This window comes from Chrysochloris asiatica, unplaced genomic scaffold (genome assembly GCF_000296735.1).
Source record: "Chrysochloris asiatica unplaced genomic scaffold, ChrAsi1.0 scaffold00004, whole genome shotgun sequence".
Classification (NCBI taxonomy): Eukaryota; Metazoa; Chordata; class Mammalia; order Afrosoricida; family Chrysochloridae; genus Chrysochloris; species Chrysochloris asiatica.
Genome location: NW_006408522.1, coordinates 33249310 through 33270255, shown reverse-complemented (window position 1 = coordinate 33270255; position 20946 = coordinate 33249310). Strand labels below are relative to the sequence as shown.

General features: G+C 38.4%; 1 protein-coding gene across 1 annotated transcript in view; it reads right to left on the bottom strand.

Moving 5' to 3' along the window:
* The window catches only part of TTBK2 (tau tubulin kinase 2), a 228435-nt gene that overhangs the window by 2636 nt on the left and 204853 nt on the right, over nucleotides 1-20946 (bottom strand). Inside the window, exons 12-15 of the mRNA XM_006831727.1 lie at nucleotides 17466-17682; nucleotides 13386-13597; nucleotides 10348-10936; nucleotides 2158-3443 (exon numbers count right to left, since the gene is read on the bottom strand). Coding sequence (XP_006831790.1) covers nucleotides 2158-3443; nucleotides 10348-10936; nucleotides 13386-13597; nucleotides 17466-17682 — 2304 coding nt within the window. The remainder of the gene's footprint in view (nucleotides 1-2157; nucleotides 3444-10347; nucleotides 10937-13385; nucleotides 13598-17465; nucleotides 17683-20946) is intronic.

Here is a 20946-nt window from a genome sequence, read left to right as displayed (position 1 = left end):
CTGTTTATAAAAACAAAAGTCTGGAAATAACCTAAATGTCCAATAATGTACTTTAAGTGCCGTCAAGTCTATTCTGACCCATAGCGACCCTGTATAGGGTTTCCAAGAAGCAGCTGGTGAGCTTGAACCACCAACCTTGCAGTTCAAATGACTTCTGTACAGTACATAAATTCACCAACAGCTCCTGAGAAATCCTATACAGGCTTGCTGTGAGTTGGAACAGACTTGATGGCACTTTAACAATAACAACAAATTTGCACCTGCAGGGCACAAGAGTGTAAAAGCCATAGTCACATCATGGGCTAGCAACAAGTTACTTATGTATTATCTGATTTTCTGTTGTCTTCCTTCTCTGAAAAGAACCATGAACCTCACTTTGGTTAAATCTACCCTCACAGGTCTTATACACTGAAACCTGTGAGAGCAGGAACTTGACAGGACTGCCTTGTTTTTCTAGGTCTTTCAAGTTTTCTGTGGTTAGCAGTCCAGTGCTTATCTTACAGTGCCATACCAGGACTCTAAGTATTGTTGTTGTTGTTGTTAGGTGCCATTGAGTCAGTACCGACTCATAGCAACCTTATGCACAGCAGAAGGAAACACTGCCTGATCCTGGGCCAATCTCACTACTGTTGCCACACTTGAGCCCACTGATGCTGCCACTTGGTCAATCCATCTCGCTGGGGGTCTTACTCTTTTTCTCTCACCCTTAACCTTACCAAACATGATATCCTTCTCCAGCGAATGGTTCCTCCTGACAATATGTCCAAAATATAAGAGACGAAGTTTGGCCATCTTGGCCTCCAAAGAGCACTCTGGCTGCACTTCCTCTAAAACGGATCTATTAGTTCTTTTGGAAACCCATAGCGCTTTCAATATTCTCCTCCAACACCACAACTCAAATGCATCAATTTTTCTACGGTCTTCCATATTCACTGTCCAGCTTTTGCATGCATATGAGGTTACTGAAAATACCATAGCTTGGGTCAGGCACACCTTAGTCCTCAAGGTGACTTCTTTGCTCTTCAACACTTTAAAAAGGTTTAAAAACGGCCTCTTCTGAATCCGGCTTGAACCTCTGGAAGTCCTCTGTCAATGTATGCTTGCAGTTGTTTCTGTATTACCTTTAGTAAAACTTTACTCACATGGGATATCAAAGAGATTGTCCAATGATTTCCGCATTTTGTTGGGTCACTTCCCTTTGGAATGGGCACAAATATGGATTGCTTCCAATCAGTCAGCCAGATAGCTGTCTTCTAAATTTCTTGGCACAGACGAGTGAGTGCCTCCGGTGTCGCCTCACTTTCTTGAAAGATTTCCATTTTTATTCCATCAATTCCTGGTGCCTTGTTCTTTGCCAATTCCTTCAAAGCACCTTGGACTTCCTCCTTCAGTATCATTGGCTCTGGATCATATGCTACCTCTTGAAAGGGTTGTCAAGGCTTGAATTTTTTCTTCAGTTCCCCCAGCTTGAGAAATGCAGTAATTATACTATATAGCAAATAGTAAAGCACTATCTTTATTATCTATGCTTGTACATATCATTGGGTCTAGAGAAGCCTTTTAAAGGTTTTTGTTTACTTTATTGTAATAAGATTATCGGTATAAACAGGGCCCATTCATCAAATTATAAACATGGTATTTGTCATAGAACCTTGCGTCATAATGACATTTGTAAAGGTGAGATTCTAGCTATAAAAAGCTAGAAAATTACTGACTATCTGATCAGAATGGAGGAATCCCTTGGTGGCTCAAATAATTTAGCACTTGACAGCTAAATGAAAGATTAGTGGTGTGAATACACCCAGAGGTTCCTTGGAAGAAGAGCTGGCAATCTACCTTGAAAGGTCAAAATCTACCTCAGAAGTCACCTTTATTCTAATTGTCACTGCATAAAGTCCTACATATACATTACCCTATTTCATTCTCCCTATATCATGAAGTAATTATCTTATCCATCTTACAAATAAGGGAATTGAGGTTCACACTTCTAGAAAGTGGAAGAGTCAAGGATTAATTTAAACAATCTGCCATCTACCAATAGGCTATAAAATCTGGGAAAGACAGCAAATGACCAGAGCAGGAAAAAAAGAAATGAAACCACTAACATATTAAATTAAAAAAGACATAGAAATAATGTTACACATTCAAAAGCATTACCTGGCTTCTACTCCAGGCCTAGTTGGTGGCTTTCCTGGTGGTGGTCGAGGTAAGAACTGAGATGACGTTGAGCTACTGACTTGATCTGTATTGGCCCATGAAACTGGCCTTGGAATTTTGCTCTTTCTGGACTGGGAGATGATGGGTGTCAGAAAGCTGTCTTCGGCTGACCTGCTCAGGTGAGAGTCTACTGCCAGTCTTGAAAAAGGAGTGAAGACTTCTTCCTCAGAAAAGGAAGTAGAAACAGTAGCTAGTTTCTCCCCTAGTAATTTATCAGAGGCACTTGAGAGGTCACCAAGGAAAGACTTGAGTTGCCTTTTTTCCACCAGAAGTTTGACTAGATCTGGTTGATGAGCTTTTTTTTGGAGGAGCTTTTCTTTTGCAGAGACTGGAGAAGATGATTCAAAAGTTGAATCTATCTCTTGTGCTAAAACAGGAATTCGGCTGTGTCTCATTACAAAGGATGACCTAGCCACATCCTTCCGGGATGGGGGACAATGGTCATTCTCTGAAACACAATGAAACAGTTCTCCATTTTTAGGAACATTTTTTTCTCTTTTACCCTCTTGGTGCAAAAAATTAGAGAGGTCTCCTTGATGACCTGGCAAGTCTTCACTCTTGATGTCATCATCCTTAGATAGCTTGTTTTTTCGCATTGCTGCCACCTGTCCTATCTGTACTTCAACATGTGAGTCAATGACTCTTGGAGAAATTTCTGAAGTTCCAATTGCCAGAAGCCTCATTATCTCTTGATTTTTGTCTTGATTTGGCACCACACTAAAAGTCTGTGTCTTTGTCATATCGAGAGGCCCAGTAGTATCTGCGTGATCCTTTTCCATAGTTATTAAATCTCCTGGGAGAGGAGATATCTCAATACAACACTGTCTTTTACTTAACTTCTCATCTTCATTATCTGACCCTAGAAGAATACATTTTTCTTCAGTTTCTCCAGGGAGATTCTCAAATTCTCTCACAACCAGTCTGCTATGGTCAGAAAGGAGGTTTCTTTGTCCCAGGTCTTGGGATTTATCACATTCTGTAGTAAGAACTTCCTTGGGTAACGTGTCATGACCAATATGATCTAACTGAAGCCCCAAGTCTGTTCTGCTTCCTCCACTAGCAGGCTCACCCTCTGTCACAACTAATCCAGAGAAATTCTCCCTTGGAGAATAAAGTTCCACAGTGGGCTCCATCGGCTGAATATCTTTCTTTTCTGGATGCTGGCCATAGTGAAAGCTCCCTGAAGTTGATTGTGTAGATGCCACAGAAGGTCTAGGAATTGTAATCTGGAGAAGGAGAAAAAAAAAAAAAGAAATTAAAATGCAGTAACATGGAATACAAATTAAGATTGGGATTTGAGGTTTAAATGGAATTTTCCTGTTCAAATTTGTAAGAGGAACACAGGTTAACCAGATCTCCCTAACACAAACTGAAAAGGAGCAATTCTGAATAAAAACAGATGGTAGTTAAGCACCATTTTCAGGAACTGGAAAGAACAATCTCCCTGTGTAGGTTCACCCTGTTCTTTCTTTAGCCTGCCCTGTTTACTACAAGAATGACTTCCATCAACTATTTGCTCGTTCAGTTTGCCAACCCATCCACTGTCATCGAGCCCATTCTGACTCCTAATGACCCTACACTGGGTTCCCGAAGCTGTAAATCTTTAAGGGAGTAGAAACTCTCCTTTCTCCTGTGAAGTAGCTGGTGGATTCAAACTGCTGATCTGTGGTTAGCAGTCTTAACCACTATGCCACCAGGTGCTACCAATACAGGATCAGAGCGTGAGGAAAGAGAGTTTGAGTATTAATTCTCCCTGCTTCTACCCTAGGGACTGCAACTTTGGTGGTGGATACATTCCACCCCTCCTGTCGGTGGTTCCAATCCCACAGCTCGGACTCTCACCAGGTTCCACTAATAGCGCATCCTCCTCTTCAGTACTTTTGGTAGGAATAGATCCCCCTATTGCTGGTCCCATTTGTTTTCTTAACTCTACCCACATATCTATTAAAAGGTTTCTTTCATTTCATTTTCTCCAAGTCCCTTTGAATGTGTCATTTATTTCCTGCCAGAATCCCAACACAGGACTTAAAGGAAAAAAATTATTGTAAATTAAAAAACTTGAAATTTTCATGCATTATGGAAGTCATAGCAATGTTATTCCCTACAAATTTTATCTATCAAACAATGTTGGGAATGTTAAATTTCCTATAAACAAAAGTATGCAAAGATATTTACTAATGTTTCAAATCTTCTTTAACAATTAGGGACAAAACCTATGAGAAAGTGAAATTCTATCATACTTCCACTGAGTTCATTTTAACATTTTAATTCTATGCAAATAAGATTCAACATCTAATAACAATGTCATTTCTTAAGACACCTATAGGATTCACATCTTCAGATTTGTTAAATGTGACATATAAGAAGGTAGAAAATGTCAACTACATAAACTAGAAAGGAAAAAAAAGTCAAGCAAGATAAAATTACTTGATGAAACCTGTCCCCAAACCAAACCAAACCAAACCCACTGCCACTGAGTCAATTCCAACTTAGAGTGATCCCATAGGACAGAGTAGAAGGGCTCCACAGGGTTTCCAAGACTGTCAATCTTTACAGAAGCAGACCGTTCCATCTCTCCAACACAGAGCAGCTGCTAAGTTTGAGCAGCTGACTTTTGGTTAGCAGCCAAGTGCTTTAACCACTGCATTAGCAGGGCGCCTTAACAAAGCTTGTTAAATTCTGAGAAATTGGTCTGACTCCAAAGAAAAAGGTAGTGATGGGAGATTTAGCTGAGACTTAAAAGGCACCAAGAAATCACTGTCATCCAGTCACCTAACATGTTTCTCTTTGTGTCAGAAACGCATTTAGGTTTAAGACCAGTGAAGCTTATCCTAAGGCCAGTCCAAACAGAAAACCCTAGCTAACATCCTAGGATAGCTCCTGCACATAGCCAGCTTCCAGACGATTGTCACATTAATCTAAGGCAGGCTATTTGGGTTCAATCAGCCCAGACTTCTAGTGACCTTGGGGAGAAAGCACGATTGGTGCTGCCACCTTTCAGGAAGCCACGTCATACTTTTATCTAGCTTCCACTATTCCAAAATATATTCAGACAGATGGCAATTTTCTAGTATATACATATATTTTTAAATGACATAGAAACAATAAAAATTACAGTAATTTTCTGTTTACCTAAGAGTGATAGTGAAAAGAAAATATGAAATTATATTAAACGCTAAGTAACAAAGGTAGTGACTATTCCTACATTCAAAACAAACTAATACAAGTCACATATGTAATTCCAAGTCTATCGCCATAATGAAAGAGTTGTTTACAAAGTCAACATTCCACTCATCTTCTAAGATTTCTGAAACTCTGAGCTTAATTCTTGTTAGAATCAGGATATAAATGTATGTGCACATGTACGTATAAAAAGTGAGGTGACAATCTTATCTATAGAAAAGATATGAACCACCAGACTGGAGGATTTTTTTTTTTTTTTTTTTAATTCTGAGCAATTATGAGTTGTGCATAAATTAGTGTCATATACTATTTCTATAAAAATTTAAATTTACAAAATATTCCTAAGATTATTTTTACTAATTCATTTTATAACTTCCCTTTTGGGCACCACTATTAACAAAATTCACAAGAGGACAAACATGATCAAGAATCCAAGTCTCTCAAATGAAGTATGGGAAACTGAATCTGCAAAACCATTATTGGATGAGATAAAACCTAGGATCAATACTTGAATACAGAGAAGAGAAAGCTAAGTGTGAGTTAAAATAGCTTCCTTAATCCTATCCCATAAAGCCATTTCCATACTTGTCCTCTACAAATGGACTAAGTTAATGGTCTGCCAGTAAGCTTTGTGCATTTTTTTATAGCTTTGATTTCTATAATTCACAAACATTTCATTAAGCCATGAATTTGATCACTCTTATCTTGACCAATCCTTTTTTCTGTTCTCTAATTACACCATGTACGCCTTTCTACGAATTAGAAAATGATCTCAGTATTTTCCATTTCTTTCATATTTTTTTTTGTTATTAATGCTTAGCACTAAGTCTGACTAAAGCCTAACAGCAGCCTCAATATTTTACAGCTTACAGTGGTAAAGCAGTCTTATTATTTTACAGTAACACTATGTTTCAAGTGACCCCCAACGAGATGGATTGGCCAAGTGGCAGCATCGATGGACTCCAGCGCAACAGTAGTTGCCCAGGATTGGGCAGTGTCTCATTCTGCTGTGCATAAGGTCGCTATGAGTCAGTACCAACTCGATGGCACCTAACAACAGCAACAATGGCTAATAATTGTGAACATTTCCTCATATATTTGTTGACAGCCTTAATATATTTTTTTAAATTTATATTCAGAGCAACAAATTGTTGCCTTGTCAAATGGCACCTAACAACAATGTTTCAAGCTGGGTCATACAATGAAAGGCAATGAATTGCAAATCAGTGGCCACCTGCGTTTTGACTTACAAATTATCTTTTTACTTATCTCTCAATTCAAACAAAGTTATGCTATTAAGATTAAGACAAACTGGGAAATTCAACAGTCAGACCACAGAAGCTTTTCAAGATAAAAGGAATGTAGTGTAGAAAATACACATGTATGTTAATTGTTTTATTGTTTATACAGACAAATAATTTAGTGACGATAAGAGGCAGTAGATGTACTGGTTCCTATTATAGCCAAGAATAACTAAGTTACAGAAATAATGCCTGGTTTATTAAAAACCACAATTTTAAACCATTCAAATTCTTGGGGTCATTCAAATTCCAATACAGACTTCTTTGGTTTAAAGCATTTTTACATGGTATTTTATGTTGTTTCTGCTGTAATACTTTATATAAGTGTTAAAATTAGGAATTACACTAAAACACTATTATTGAGTCATGTTTTTGTGTGTCAAATTTTTATTTCTATAAATAAATAAAGTATTCAGCAGTAGTAACATTTGACTATTAAGAAGCCATTCAAGGTATGTAAGACTACCTCTTTCCTACTCTTCACCTGTAATGTTTGCTTTGACTGCATTTATGTTAGTTATGCTGAAGATATTATTATAGTTTCACCTACGTGGATGGGTATGGTGGTGCTGGTGGTGAGGTGAGGCCAGAGAGAGTAGCAGCCTTTACGACAAACCAAAAATGCCAAATCAGTTGCTGTCCAGTTGGTTCTAACTCATGTCAACACATGGGTTTCACAGTAGTTATGCTCCATAGTGTTTTCAATAGCTGTTGATCTTTCGGATACAGATCGCTAGAACTTTCTTCTGAGGCAACTTCGTGTGGATTTAAACTGCCCACATTTCGGTTAGTAGTGGAGTACTTAATCATTTGCACCACCTAGGTCTTTACTACAGAAGTTGGGTAAAGATGAAAACTAGACACCTCCTCAGGATTGGAAGAAGACTGATTAACAACCTACAATATGTGGATGATACAACCTTGCTTGCTGGAAGCCAAGAGAACTTAAAATACTTACTGATGAAGATCAAAGACTACAGCTTCAGCATGGGTTGCACCTCAATGTAAAGAAAACAAAAATCCTCACAAGTTGACCAATACATAACATCATGAAAAATGGAGAAGACTAAAGTTGTTAAAGACTTCGTTTTGCTTAGATTCACAATCAACACTCATGGAAACAGTAACCAAGAAATCAAATGATGTATTTGCATTAGTCAAATCTACAGCACAAGACCTCTTTTCAAAGTGTTCAAGAAGAAAACTATCAGTTTGAAAACTAAGGTGTGCCTGACCCAAGCCATGGTATTTTCAAAAACCTCATATGCATGTGAAAGTTGGACAATGAATACGGAAGACCAGAGAAGAATTGGTGCATTTGAATCATGGTGTTGGAGAAAAATACTGAAAGTACCATGGACTGTCAGAACAAACAGATCTATGTTGAAAAAGTACAGCCAGAATGCTCCTTAGGAGGAGGATAGTGAGGGTTTGTCTCTAATACTTCAAACATGTTATCAGGAGGGACCAGTCCCTGGAGAAAGACATCATGCTTGGTAAAGTGGACAGTCAGTGAAAAAGAGGAAGACACCCAACAAGATGCACTGACTCAGTGGCAGCAGCAATGAGTTTAACAACAATTGTGAGGACAGCACAGGACTGGACAGTGTTTTGTTCTGTTGTGCATAGAGTCACTATGAGTTAGAATCAACTCAATGGCACATAACAACAACACTCAATACTAAGTACATGAAAATCAAAAAGTTTCTTTTTCTCTTCACTTAGTCTCCCACTCCCCAAACACAGTTTTGCCCATTAATAAGGTTTTAATGTGTATTTGGGGAGGCTTAAAGTGGTAAAAATTTTGTCGAGGTAATAAAAATAAAAAACAGGCCACAACTCATGTCCAAAAAATCTAAGTCCCAAACGCTATGAACTGAAATAGAAATATATTTTGGTTGGCCTATAATCATAAATAAGAAACATGGCTATATGATTTAAGTCAGTTTTCTTAGCTCCTTCCTAAAAGTGTGGAAATGTGCAACAGTTAATGCATAGAGTCAAAGAAAAGAAGAAAGTAAATCTGGGAAACTAGAAAGGGGAAAAAGGGTTAAGAGGAAATGTGGGGAAGAAAAAGTGCCTGTGGCCCACATGGTACCTTTGTACAATTTGGAAAAGAATGTCTCTCAAAGTAGAAATAGCCTCACACCAAGATGTCAAGTTTGGCAAGCAAAGTTTGGGTTAGATTTCAGCTCCAAATTGGTCCCTCTGTGTAACGAACAACCTGCATAACTAAATAAAGTAGTCCTGAGAAGAAGGAAAAACTAACTGTTTTGGGGTAAAGCAGGCAAGAAGGAGAATACTAAAAGTGCCATGGACTGCCAAAAGAACCAATAGATCTGTTTTGGAAGAAGTGCAGCCAGAGAGCTCCTTGGAGGCCAGGATGGCTAAGCTTCGTCTCTCATACTTTGGACTGTTCAGGAGGGAACAGTTGTTGGAGAAGGATGTCATGCTGGGTAAGATGGAGGGTCAGAGAAAAAGAGGAAGACCCCCAACGACATGGATCAGCCAGGTGGCATCATTGATGGCGTCAAGTGTGGCAGCGGTAGTGAGGTTGACCCAGGATAGGACATTGTTTTGTTCTGCTGTGCATGGGGTCGCTGTGAGTCGGCTCTGACTCGATGGCACCTGACAACAACAACAACATCCTAAAGCCCAGGTAAATATGCCTATAGAACTTTTTACACAAAATGGAGTTCTTGTTGGTATCTTTCCCAATTATTTGCACCTATATATAGAACTGTATTTGAATAGAAACATTTCAACTTGGAGAGCAATGCAATTTCTGGTAGATGATGATGGAATTTAAGGAAAACTAGCAACTACTACCTATGTAAGGACATCCATATCCACTGGTAGCTAAGATTTGTGTACACACTTCCTTACTGCCTGGAGGTTTGTCAGGGCTCCTTCTGCTCACACAGCCACAGTAGACATCATTGTTTACTGATCACAACACAGTTACAGACATCTCCAATGGAATGATGGAGACTGAAGGTTAACAGTAGTGTTTCTTTAAAATGTTCTTCTACAGAAGAATGTACTACAACCGTCTCTGGCTGCTTGTGAAAATACAGACTCCTGGGTTGGCTCTCCCAGACCTACTGAAGCAGAAATTCTAGTAGAAAAGGCTGGAGCTCTGCATTTTACACAATGGATATCAAAGCTGAAAAATTAGTGTTTTAGATGAGTGGAAAACAGCAATTTCTGGACTGAGGCTGCAATACAGAAAGGGAATAAAAAAAATTGGACCTAGCAACAATGTACAATGTAAAGCACAAACAATGGACTGTAGAATATATACCTTCCTCACCAAATTATGGTACACACACACAAATAAGTCTGGAATTACATATTTAAAAAAAAAACATATTAAATACACATACAGAGACAGTCCTTGTAGCGTAATTATAAATATTATTATATGAAATTAAGTTATCTTGCATACTGAATTGCTGTAATTAAAGGAAACTTCACTATTTAAAAAAATTCATTTGGGGGACTGACAATAGAATTCCATTCAAACATCACACCCTGTGCCAAATTTAGGCTTGTATTGAAGAATCACAGTTGGTCAACTGTTAGTACTGTCTTAACAGCACCCTTTAATGGATAACAGAGATAAGGACACAGACAAATCTCTTACCGCTGTAAGGGGTCCTTCTGCTTGTGCCTCCATTGGACTTGTGGATGTTGCTGCAATAAACTGACTCATAGTTCCAGCCTGGAATTCCAACCTATCTGTATATTGTTCTGAAACAGCAGTGGCAGGGCACTCTCCAGAAAGTGCTAAGAGTACACCTGAGTTTTTCTTCTTTAAATGATCATTTTCTATCCAAGAACCTAATCTGAGCTTTTCATCTTGAGGCGATTCCTCCAGGACTTGAAGTACTTCAGGTTCCTCATCAGAAGGGCTTCCAGTAGTTTTATGCCCTAAAGCCTCATTTGTCCTAAAATCTCGAAGGTCTTGCTCCTTATCCACAATCACCCATTCTTTGGAATCGATTTCCTGCTTGCAGGAGCTCAGGTTGACTGCTATAAATCCATTACTGCCACCACCATCTACCTGCTCCGGGGTATTGGCAGAAGCAGGTTTAGAAGCATCTGGAAGGTATTCTTCATCATAATGCCAGATGTGGTCAGTACGGGATACAGCAGGAACACAAGGCTTATGAAGCAGAGCAGGGAGAGTAGATTCCTTTCCTGCACTGGAATCTTTCTGTATCTTCTCCAGGCTAAGGAAATGGACAGAAATTACTCATTATCCTAGGAAAATCTACTGCACAACCTACAAAGTTCTCTACAGAACTAATATTCACACAGAGAAGCGAGACAAAGTATGGATAAAGCATAAGGAAAGTTTCACAGGTTGATAATGCTCTTCCCCACTTGCCAATAATTCCATTTTGGAAGATGAAGCCCAAGGGAGGAAGATGTCTCTCGTTTTTGGGCAGGAGAGAAGCCTAACTTGGTTGACTTGTATGACCCACTTCTCCTTTGCTTTTGACAATTCAATCACAATGCCCTCTGCTCTCTGTTTTCTCTGTGGGGCTGAAGAACAACCTACCCAAGGGGCTTTTGCCTCACCAGAAGCCCTACAAAGGAAATGGAAAAAGCTAGTACACACGAGCAAATGCTTCCTGCATTTGTCTGCCTTCCGAAATGTACATGAATGTATACTAATTCAAATAAACATTTCTAATGGTGGGACTTTCAAAAGGAGCAGGCATTTTACACAGCCCACTATGCACACATAGTACTTGTTCAACCAGCCTACTATTGTACATGCAGTTGTACCATTTATGGCGATGGGTGGTGATGGCTTGGGAGAAGATTCAGGGAGTATCTTCAGTTTTGTTGGGCAAAAGGGACAATTAACAATGTGTACAAATCTCTCTGTTGGCTGAAGAGCAACACTCTGACTAGTGATATCTGACTGACTGGCTTCAAAGAACTGAACTTCTGTATAGGGAAACACTTTAAGAAATAACTTTTTCCTTTCCTTAAGTTTGTGATTTGTTGTTGTTGTTGTGTGCCACTCCATTGATTTGACTCATAGAAAACCTATAGGTCACAGCAGAACTGCCCCCATAAGGTTTCCTAGTCTGTATTCTTTATGGGAGCAGATTACAGGGTTTTTTCTCCCGCAGAGTTATTGGATTTGAACTACTGACCTTTCGATTAGCAGTCAAGTGCTTAACTATTGTGCTACTAAGGCTCCAGGTTTATGATTGTTGTTGTTGTTGAGTGCTACTGAGTTGGTTTCAACTCATAGCAACCCTGCATAAAGGTTTCCAAGGAGCAGCTGGTGGGTTTGCACCACCAACCTTGTGTTTATCCTACAGCAGCACACCAAGACTCCTCCACATTTGTGATTAGGTACCAAAATCCCTTCAACTACTTTCTATTCATCTAAGTTCTTTTTTACTTTCCTTTTAAAAAATTATGTCTATTCTCAACTCTTTCTTTGTCCTCAGCATGATCTCTTTTGAAAGTTCCAATCTTTTGACAAGCTAATTCTTTACCTAACTAAATTTTAATCCTTACTACACTCTTATATTTGTTCTCAATCTTAGTCACAACTCAGAATGTTTAAAATACTGCCTTCTTTTGATCCTATCAACTTGTAGATTGTTGTATGACTGAATGATGACAGTGTGAGGAAGAATCCATGTAGGTGAAGAACTTTAAAATGGGAGCTAAAATGGACAAGGCCTGAAGTAGCTGTATGTTTTAAGACAAAGCAACTATCATGTTAATCAAATCCATAGTCCTATTAGTTCACTGCCAAAAGCAACTGCCAGGGAAGTGCCACTGAAGGGAATGATTGTTCTTAAAGCTGCTGATGTTACTGCTAAATTGCCATGGTGTCAATTCCAACTCAGATGGATTCTATATAGGGTTTATGAAGAGCAGCTTGTGGGTTTGAACCACGAAATTTGCATTAGCAGTCCAGTGTTTATTCTACAGCTACTAAGATCTTAATAGCTACTAAACCTTCGATTATTCATAAATATATCCCAAACTTTAAGAAAAATTTCATTTCTATCTTTTGTCATCAAAATTTCTTGTGGAGCTAATGGGCCTCATAACCTTAAACTGCAAAATGGTCACTACTTATGTATAGCTCTCCAAAGTTTTATCTTTTCTCTCTAAGTAGATTGTGAGCTCTGGAGGGCAAGAATAATAGACTTATTCATGTTTCTTTCCCAACAGAACCTTGCTCAGAGCAGGATGTCATTAAACTGAATTGAACTGCTTGACCCTTGTGAATATCTGATTCCCCCCTCCGCCCCCCGTCAGGTTCTTCTGTCCTTCTAGCCAAGTGTTTTCTATATCATGCTCTCTTCAATACCGCAACGCACTTTCTCTATCCAAAGAAGAGATCACCTGCCAAATCAAGTCACTGAAACATGTTGATTTAACTTGTACATAGTGTTATGAAGTTACAAGATCTTACTACTTAGCTCTCAAAACCAAATGTTGTGCTAGGGAATTTGAAACAATACCAGACAATAATTCACAGTAAGACTTAGGATGATGATCATTAGGAGCACAGATGAAGATGAGAGCTTGATCTAATTAGTGTTACAAAAATACAGAATGTCTTATTGGAAAGATTTTACTGTACTAGAAATAGGAGAACACCTTAGTAAATTTAAAAAGAAAAAAACTATTTTATACCAGGCCTCAAGAAACTTGTCAGTGTCTGGCTTTGGCTCCAGTGTCAGACGTTTTTCCAGCTCAAAGCTATGGATGGAACGTAACTTTCGCACCAATGGAACATCTCTGTCGGGCTGAGTAATCTCTGAGCGGACCCTAATGGGTGAACCCAGGCTTGGAGCATTCAGTATACCATTTCCTTGACCATGGCTGTTTTCCTCTTCTGTAGTAGCCTAAAGAAAATATAAAATAAAAGCATGAAACACATTCCAGGTCCTTAGGCAGCCCCACACTCTCTGCTCTGCCCCAGTTTCTAACTGCTCTAGCCTCAGGGTTTTTGTTTGCTTTTGTTTTTTTAACAAGGGAATGAGGCAGGGGCTACTCAGAATATTCTTTACAGGTTTTAGTTTAGTGGAGTGAGGTCCTTATAAGCACCTGGTAAGGCATTAATGAAAAAAGCCAAGGTCATTAAACATTTTTTAGATTGTATTTTTCTGTACTAACCTCTGCCCACCAATCTAAACTAAAATAATACTGAAACTGAATTAAGAAAACTCAATAAAGGGTTAGTCCTGGGTGGCATAAGCAGTTGGGAGCTGGACTATGAGTTGAAAGGCTGGCAAGTCAAACCCATGCAGAAGTTCTATGGGAGAAAGACTTGGCGGTCTGCTGCTAACCCTAACAGTCTTGAAAGCACAATGGGGTAGTTCTAGTCTGCACACATGGGGTTTCAAGCAGTAAGCAGGTATGGAATAAAGTAAACTAGTCAAAATCTCATTTCTGAAAACATATCCCAATCATTTGTTTGTTTGATTTTGAAAGGCTTAAATGATTCTTCTCATAAATATAGGATTCTTCTGCTGCCACTATCTCATTGGGGGTCTTCCTCTTTTTAGCAAGCATCATCTCCAACGACTGGTCACTCCTGATAACATGTCTGAAATATGAGAGTTGAAGTCTCACCATGCTGGTTTCTAAGGAGCATTCTGGCTGAGCTTCTTCCAACACAGATTTGTTTGTTCTTCTATCAGTCCACGGTACTTTCAATATTCTTCTACAACACCGTAATGCAAATGCATCAATTCTTCCTTATTCATTGTCCAACTTTCACATGCATATGAAGCTACTAAAAATACCATGGCTTTTGCCAGGCACACCTGAGTTCTCAAACTGACATCTTTGCTCTTAAACACTTTAAAGATGCCTTGTGCAGCAGATTCACCTAATGCAATATGTCATTTGATTTCTTGATTGCTGCTTCCAAGAGTGCTGGTAAGTAGGTCCAAGCAAAATGAAGTCTTTGATAACTTTAGCCTTTCCTCCATTTATCATGATGTTATTTATTGGTCCAGCGGTGAGGATTTTTTTTTTTCTTTACATTGAGATGCAACCTATACTGAAGGCCATGGTCTTTGATCTTCATCAATAAGATTTTATGTCTTCTTTGCTTTCAGCAAGCAATGTTGTATCATCTGTATATCACATGCAGGTTGTTAATGAATCTTCCACTAATTCTGATGTCATATATGGTGAAAGAACACAACCTTATATAGGGCTTCTGAGGCTGTAAATTTACATCAGAGCAGAAAGTTTCATCTTTCTGCTGAAGAGTAGCTAGTAGGTTTGAACTGCTAATGTTATTGGAGCAGTTCAGTGCTTATCTTACAGCACCATCAGGCTTGTTGTTGTTGTTGTCAGGTGCCATCGAGTCGAACCGACTCATAGCGACCCCATGCACAGCAGAACGAAACAATGTCCGATCCTGGGCCAACCTCACTACCGCTGCCACACCCGAGTCCATCAATGATGCCACCTGGCTGATCCATCTCATTGGGGGTCTTCCTCTTTTTCTCTGACCCTCCACCCTACCCAGCATGACATCCTTCTCCAGCGATTGTTTCCTCTGGACAATATGTCCAAAGTAGGAGAGATGAAGTTTAGCCATCCTGGCCTCCATCAGGCTTAGTGACCCTCAAAAAGGAGCCCAACCGATATCAAATTAAGGATACACTTTGGCTAGCAGCAGAAGCTGATGTTAAACTCTGAAGGAAGGTTTCCATAACCCCCAATAGGATTCCCACCAATTATCAATTAATGAGTAAAAAAAAAAAAAGATAGTCAACCACATGAAAACACACACCACAGATTAAGTTAATAGAAATAATATATATATTTTTTAAATCTAAAATTTCTAAAGACTGCAGATATCAAACTACCTCAGATGATCCACAGCATCTAGCTTAATGAATCACAAATAGAAGGCACTCAAGAAAAGTTTGCTGACTAGGTAAAAGAATGAATATAAATCTAGACATCATGCATTTTTTCAGTATTTAGCTTATATGCTTTATGTAGATGTCCAAGGTAATCCAAGAACTTGTGATGTGCAGCAGCATATACATGATGAACAATGACTTAGGGGCAAAAATCATTTACTGTTTCATTGGGATTGTTGTTGTTAAATGCTATCAAGTAAGTTCTGACTCATAGGGAGTCTGTATAGGGTTAGTAGTTTAGTGCTTATCCTAAAGCACCACATGATGAAAATAGGTGAAAGACATAAGACTAAAGTAATTAAGTTCCTCCATGTAAAAGGAGAGTCCTGATGTGGCACTGTAGGTTAAGGTGCTGGACTGCAAAATCAGTCTGAACCACAAGGTCAGCGGTTCAAGCTCACCAGCTGCTCCATGGAAACCCTATGCAGGGTTGCTACAGGTCAGAACCGACTCTACAGCACTTAACAACAACAACAATGTAAGAGGAAAACTCCCAGTGAGATGGACTGGCACAGTGGCAACAGCAATGGGCCCCAGCATAACGATTGTGAGGTTGGTGCAGAGCTGGTCAGTGTTTCATTCTGTTGTGCATATGAGTCAGAAATGACTTGACAGCACCTAACAACAAACATGTAAAATGCCATCTCTCTCTCACACATATATATACACACAGACATCCACAGGGGTTGACAATAGATGAATGTCACCAGTGATTTGCTTTAAGAGCCCTTTGTTTCTAGAACCAGAGAGGCAGCCAGAGTTCACACTATAAAATCTGACAGTAACCCTCTAACACTAACACTACTCAATCCTCATTACTGTTACTCCAGTTAGTGCATACTTAACAGCTATATCACATTTTTATGGAAGATTTTTACAAATGACTCCTAAGGACTCTTAATTTTTTAAATTACAATTGTCCAAAGAAAGCTCAAGTACCTCAAAACTTATCGTAGGAAATTCATTTCAGGATATAAATACTTTCCATTAATAAAGCATGACTAGCTCATGTTCTATCAATCCTGTTAACAGGTATGAGCCCAAAGCTTCATGTTTTCATGTCATAGATAGAAGAACCACTTTCATTTCATGCCTGCATGTTTAATCTGCTTCTTGGTCAAACCTTTATAAAACCACCAAAAACTGATTTGTGATTCACTGTCTCTCCTTCCCATCAAGTTTATCTCTACCTTCTATGAAAAAAGTCAATGACAAAAACAGTGTAGGATTAAAAAAAAAAGTGTAGGATCAAAGAGAGGTCTAGGGATAATTCAGTGATGTACATCAATCTTAATATTAAAAAGCAGGTTCTACTTAGAGTTCAAATGGAGAAAAAATCAAGTCATTTATTCAACATCCTAAGCTCCTGATCAAATTGATGCCGTCCCATTTCCAACCTTCATTTCCCGACCTCCATTGAGACTGTTTTCAGAATGGGTGCTCATCACCCCATTGTTCCACCCTAAATAAAGGCTCAGAGTCCTGTCACATTATTTGGATAAATTATTCACATCTATTCTACAAATGCTGCTTTTTTTAGTCTCAGTGGCTGATTACTCAAAAAACAACAACAAAAGAACTAAAAAAACCTCCAAACTTTCATCTTTCCCACCAAATACAAGATGACGGTTAATGTTTGGTGTCTATAAACTGTTATGGGCAAAATTAGTAAAAAATACTATAATTATAAATATCTAAATCACTAGCAATATAATGTTCTGTTTACTTCTCATCAAAAATTGAGAATCATGATACTCTGCCATAGCAATAGGAAAAAATAATAAACAAATAGAAAGTTGTTACTTCCTATGTGAGAAACACACACCTTACAAACCCCAAGCTTTATCTTATTCCTGTTGGCGTCCATCTCTTCCCAGACATCCTTCTCCTGGGGACGAGGATGTCCTAGAGATCCAGGCAATTTATCTGGTGATACACCAACAGGGCTGCCATTCTCTCCATCACTAAGCTGCTCATCTGGAAACACCTCATCTGTGTTTTCTCGAAGTAAGTCTCCTGGAATGGGAGTGGCATTGGCAATTCTGAAAATGAAGAGAGAGAAAAAGAAGCTTAAAATATCAGAATAAAAAAAATACTATGAGACTATTCTACATTTTGTTTCTGGATATAAATGATGAGATCCAAACACAATTAAGAAAGCAAAACAAAAAATCATTTGAGAACTCAGATCACACCAGTTCTGTAGAATTTTTTAAAACTTTAAAAATTTGACCAATTAAGAATTTCAAGTTTATTTTATTTTATTGCAAATGTTTTGGGGTGAACTTTTCATTGTAGTTTTCTATCCAAGAATTTATACACATTTTGTTTTAAGACATTGGTTGTAATCCCCTCAATGTAACAGCACTCTTATAACTTCCTCCCTGGGTTGCATGTTTTCATTCGTCCTTCTTTTCTGCCTTTATTTTTCGGCAAATGTTGCCCTTTAGGTCTGTCCTGATATAGTACTGTAAGATAAGCACTGGACTATTAGCTGCAAGGTTAAAGGTTCAAGCCTACTAGCCATTCCTTGGGAACCCTACACAGGGTCACTATGAATCAGAAACAACTCAATAACACTTAACAACAAAAACAACAATGGTTGGTTGTACTGAAGAGTATGTTTCTCTCTCTGGTGTTATTATTCACTTTATAGGCCTGACTACTGTTGGACTTCCAGCTGATTTTAAAATACAAATTCTGATATAATAACTCACTGATTTGAGAGTTATTTTAAAAGGTAAAACATTTGTTCTATTTTCAAAAAAAAAACCTGTCAATTACAATAATTTTTTCTATTCTTAGAGAATAACAAAAATTATAAAGAAACATGTTAAATGAAATTACAATGGACACCAATATCTATGTGTCATGTGATAACCCAAAAGGAAATAAGGAGGTGCCAGATCAATCAGTGTGAATTCTGCAGTTGTTTTTTGATTTACAGACTTTCTACTAAACACCTACTATGTACAAGATCCTAGGGATACATAGAGGAGGATGAAAAATTTGGGCCTCTTAGGGACATTAGAAACTCTAATTACACAATTCATACAGTTCTGCCTGAATGAATCCACAGGGAAAAAACTGAAATCTGACAGTTGACATTTTAATTAGCACATATGTAAACATTAAGCAGCACTTGTCTATATATTTTTTTCAAAATAAATTAAGGTGCTATTGACATGTTTTTTCAACTCTGCCTTCGATCACTGATCCATAAGTGCCTTTTCTTTTTGCTAGGTGCACTTGAGTCGGTTCTGACTTAGAGCCACTCTATGCATAACAGAACGAAACACATCCATTGTTGCAGTCTGTGTCGATCCATCTCCTTGGGGTCTTCAACATTTATGCTGACCTTCCACGCTGTTGTTGAGACCTATGCACAAAAGAACCAAACACTGCCAACCTCACAATCACTGCTACACTTGAACCCATTGCTACTACCACTATGCCAAGCCATCTCATTGGGAGTCTTCCTTTTTTTTGCTGACCCTCCACTTTCCCAAGCATGATGTCCCTCTCCAGGGACTAGTCCCCACTTATATGTCTGAAGTATGAGAGACAAAGTCTCACCATCTTAGTTTCTAAAGAGCATTCTGCTGCACTTCTTCCAACACTGATTGGGGTTTGTTCTTCTGGCAGTCCACAGTACTTTCAATATTCTTCTCTAATACCATAACTCAAATGCATGAAGTCTTCTATGGTCTTCCTTACTGTCTAGCTTCCACATGCATATAAGGCTTTTGAAAATATTATGGCTTGGGTCAAACCTACCTTAATCCTTAAACTGACATCTTTGCGCTTAAACACTTTAAAGAGGTCTTGTGCAGCAGATTTGCATAATGCAATAATATATGGTTTGATTTCTAGACTGCTTCCATGAGTGTTGATAACTGATCTGAGCAAAATGAAGTCTTTGCCAACTTTAATCTTTTCTCTGTTTATCTTGATGTTATTTATTGGTCCAGTGGTGAGGATTTTTGTTTTCTTTCCATTAAGGTGCAACCCATGCTGAAGGCTGTAGTCTTTGTTCTTCATCAGTAAGTATTTTAAGTCATCTTCATTTTCAGCAAGCAAGGTTGTAACATCTGCTTATTGCAGGTTGCTAATGAGTCTTCCTCCAATCCTGGCATTCTTCTTCATATAATCCAGTTTCTCAGATCACTTGACAAGCATACAGACTGAAAGAATACGGTGAAAGAATACAACCCTAGCTCACACCTTTCCTAACTTTAAACTATTCAGTATTCCCTAGTTCTGTTCGAACAACTGCCTCTTAGTCTATATACAGGTTCCTGATGAGCACAATTAAGTGTTCAGGAATACTCTTTCTCCATAGTGTTGTCCATAGCTTGTCATGATTCACACAATTAAAAGCTTTTGCATCGTCAATAAAGCACACATAAACATCTTTCTGGTATTCTCACTTTCAGCCAACATCCATCAGACATCAGGATTGATATCCCTTATCCCACAATCCCACATCTTCTTGTGAATCTGGCTTGAACCTCTGGCAGTTCCCTATCAATGTACAGTTGCAGCCATTTTTGAATGTTCTTCAGCAAAATTTTACTTGTGTATGATATTAATGATATCATCCCATGATTTATGCATTCCGTTTGGCCACCTCTCTTTGGAATGGGCATATACATGGATCTCTTCCAATCATTTGGCCAGGTAGCTGTTTTCCAAATTGCTTGGCATAGAGTGAGTGCCTCCAGTGATGTATCAATTTTTTAAAGATTTCTATTTGTATTCCATCAATTTCCAGAGTCTTGTTCTTTGCCAATGCCTTCAGTACACCCTGGACAGAATTCTTCCTTTAAAACCATTGGCTTTTTTTTTAAACAACCAGAAATATATTCTCTCACAGTTTAGGAGGCTGGAAGTTCAAATTCAGAGTGCTGGCAGTATCACTGGCTCTTGATACTGTTGAACATTGACCATTTCTTTTTGGTACAGGGACTCTGTATTCCTTCCACCTACTTTTGATGCTTTCTGCATCATTCAGTATTTTGCCCACAGAATCCTTCAATATTACAAGTTGAGGTTTGAATTTCTTTTCTTCAGTTATTTCAGCTTGAGAAATGCTGAATGTGTTTCCTTCCCATTTGGTTTTCTAACTCCAAATCTTTGCATACATACTTCATTATATATTTGACTTTGTCTTTTTGATCTGCCCTCTGAAATTTTCTATTCAGCTCTTTCACCTCCTCTTTTCTTCCGTTTGCTTTAGCATCTCTATGCTGGAGAACAAGTTTCATAGTCTCTTCTGACATCCATTTTGGTTTTTTCTTGTTCTT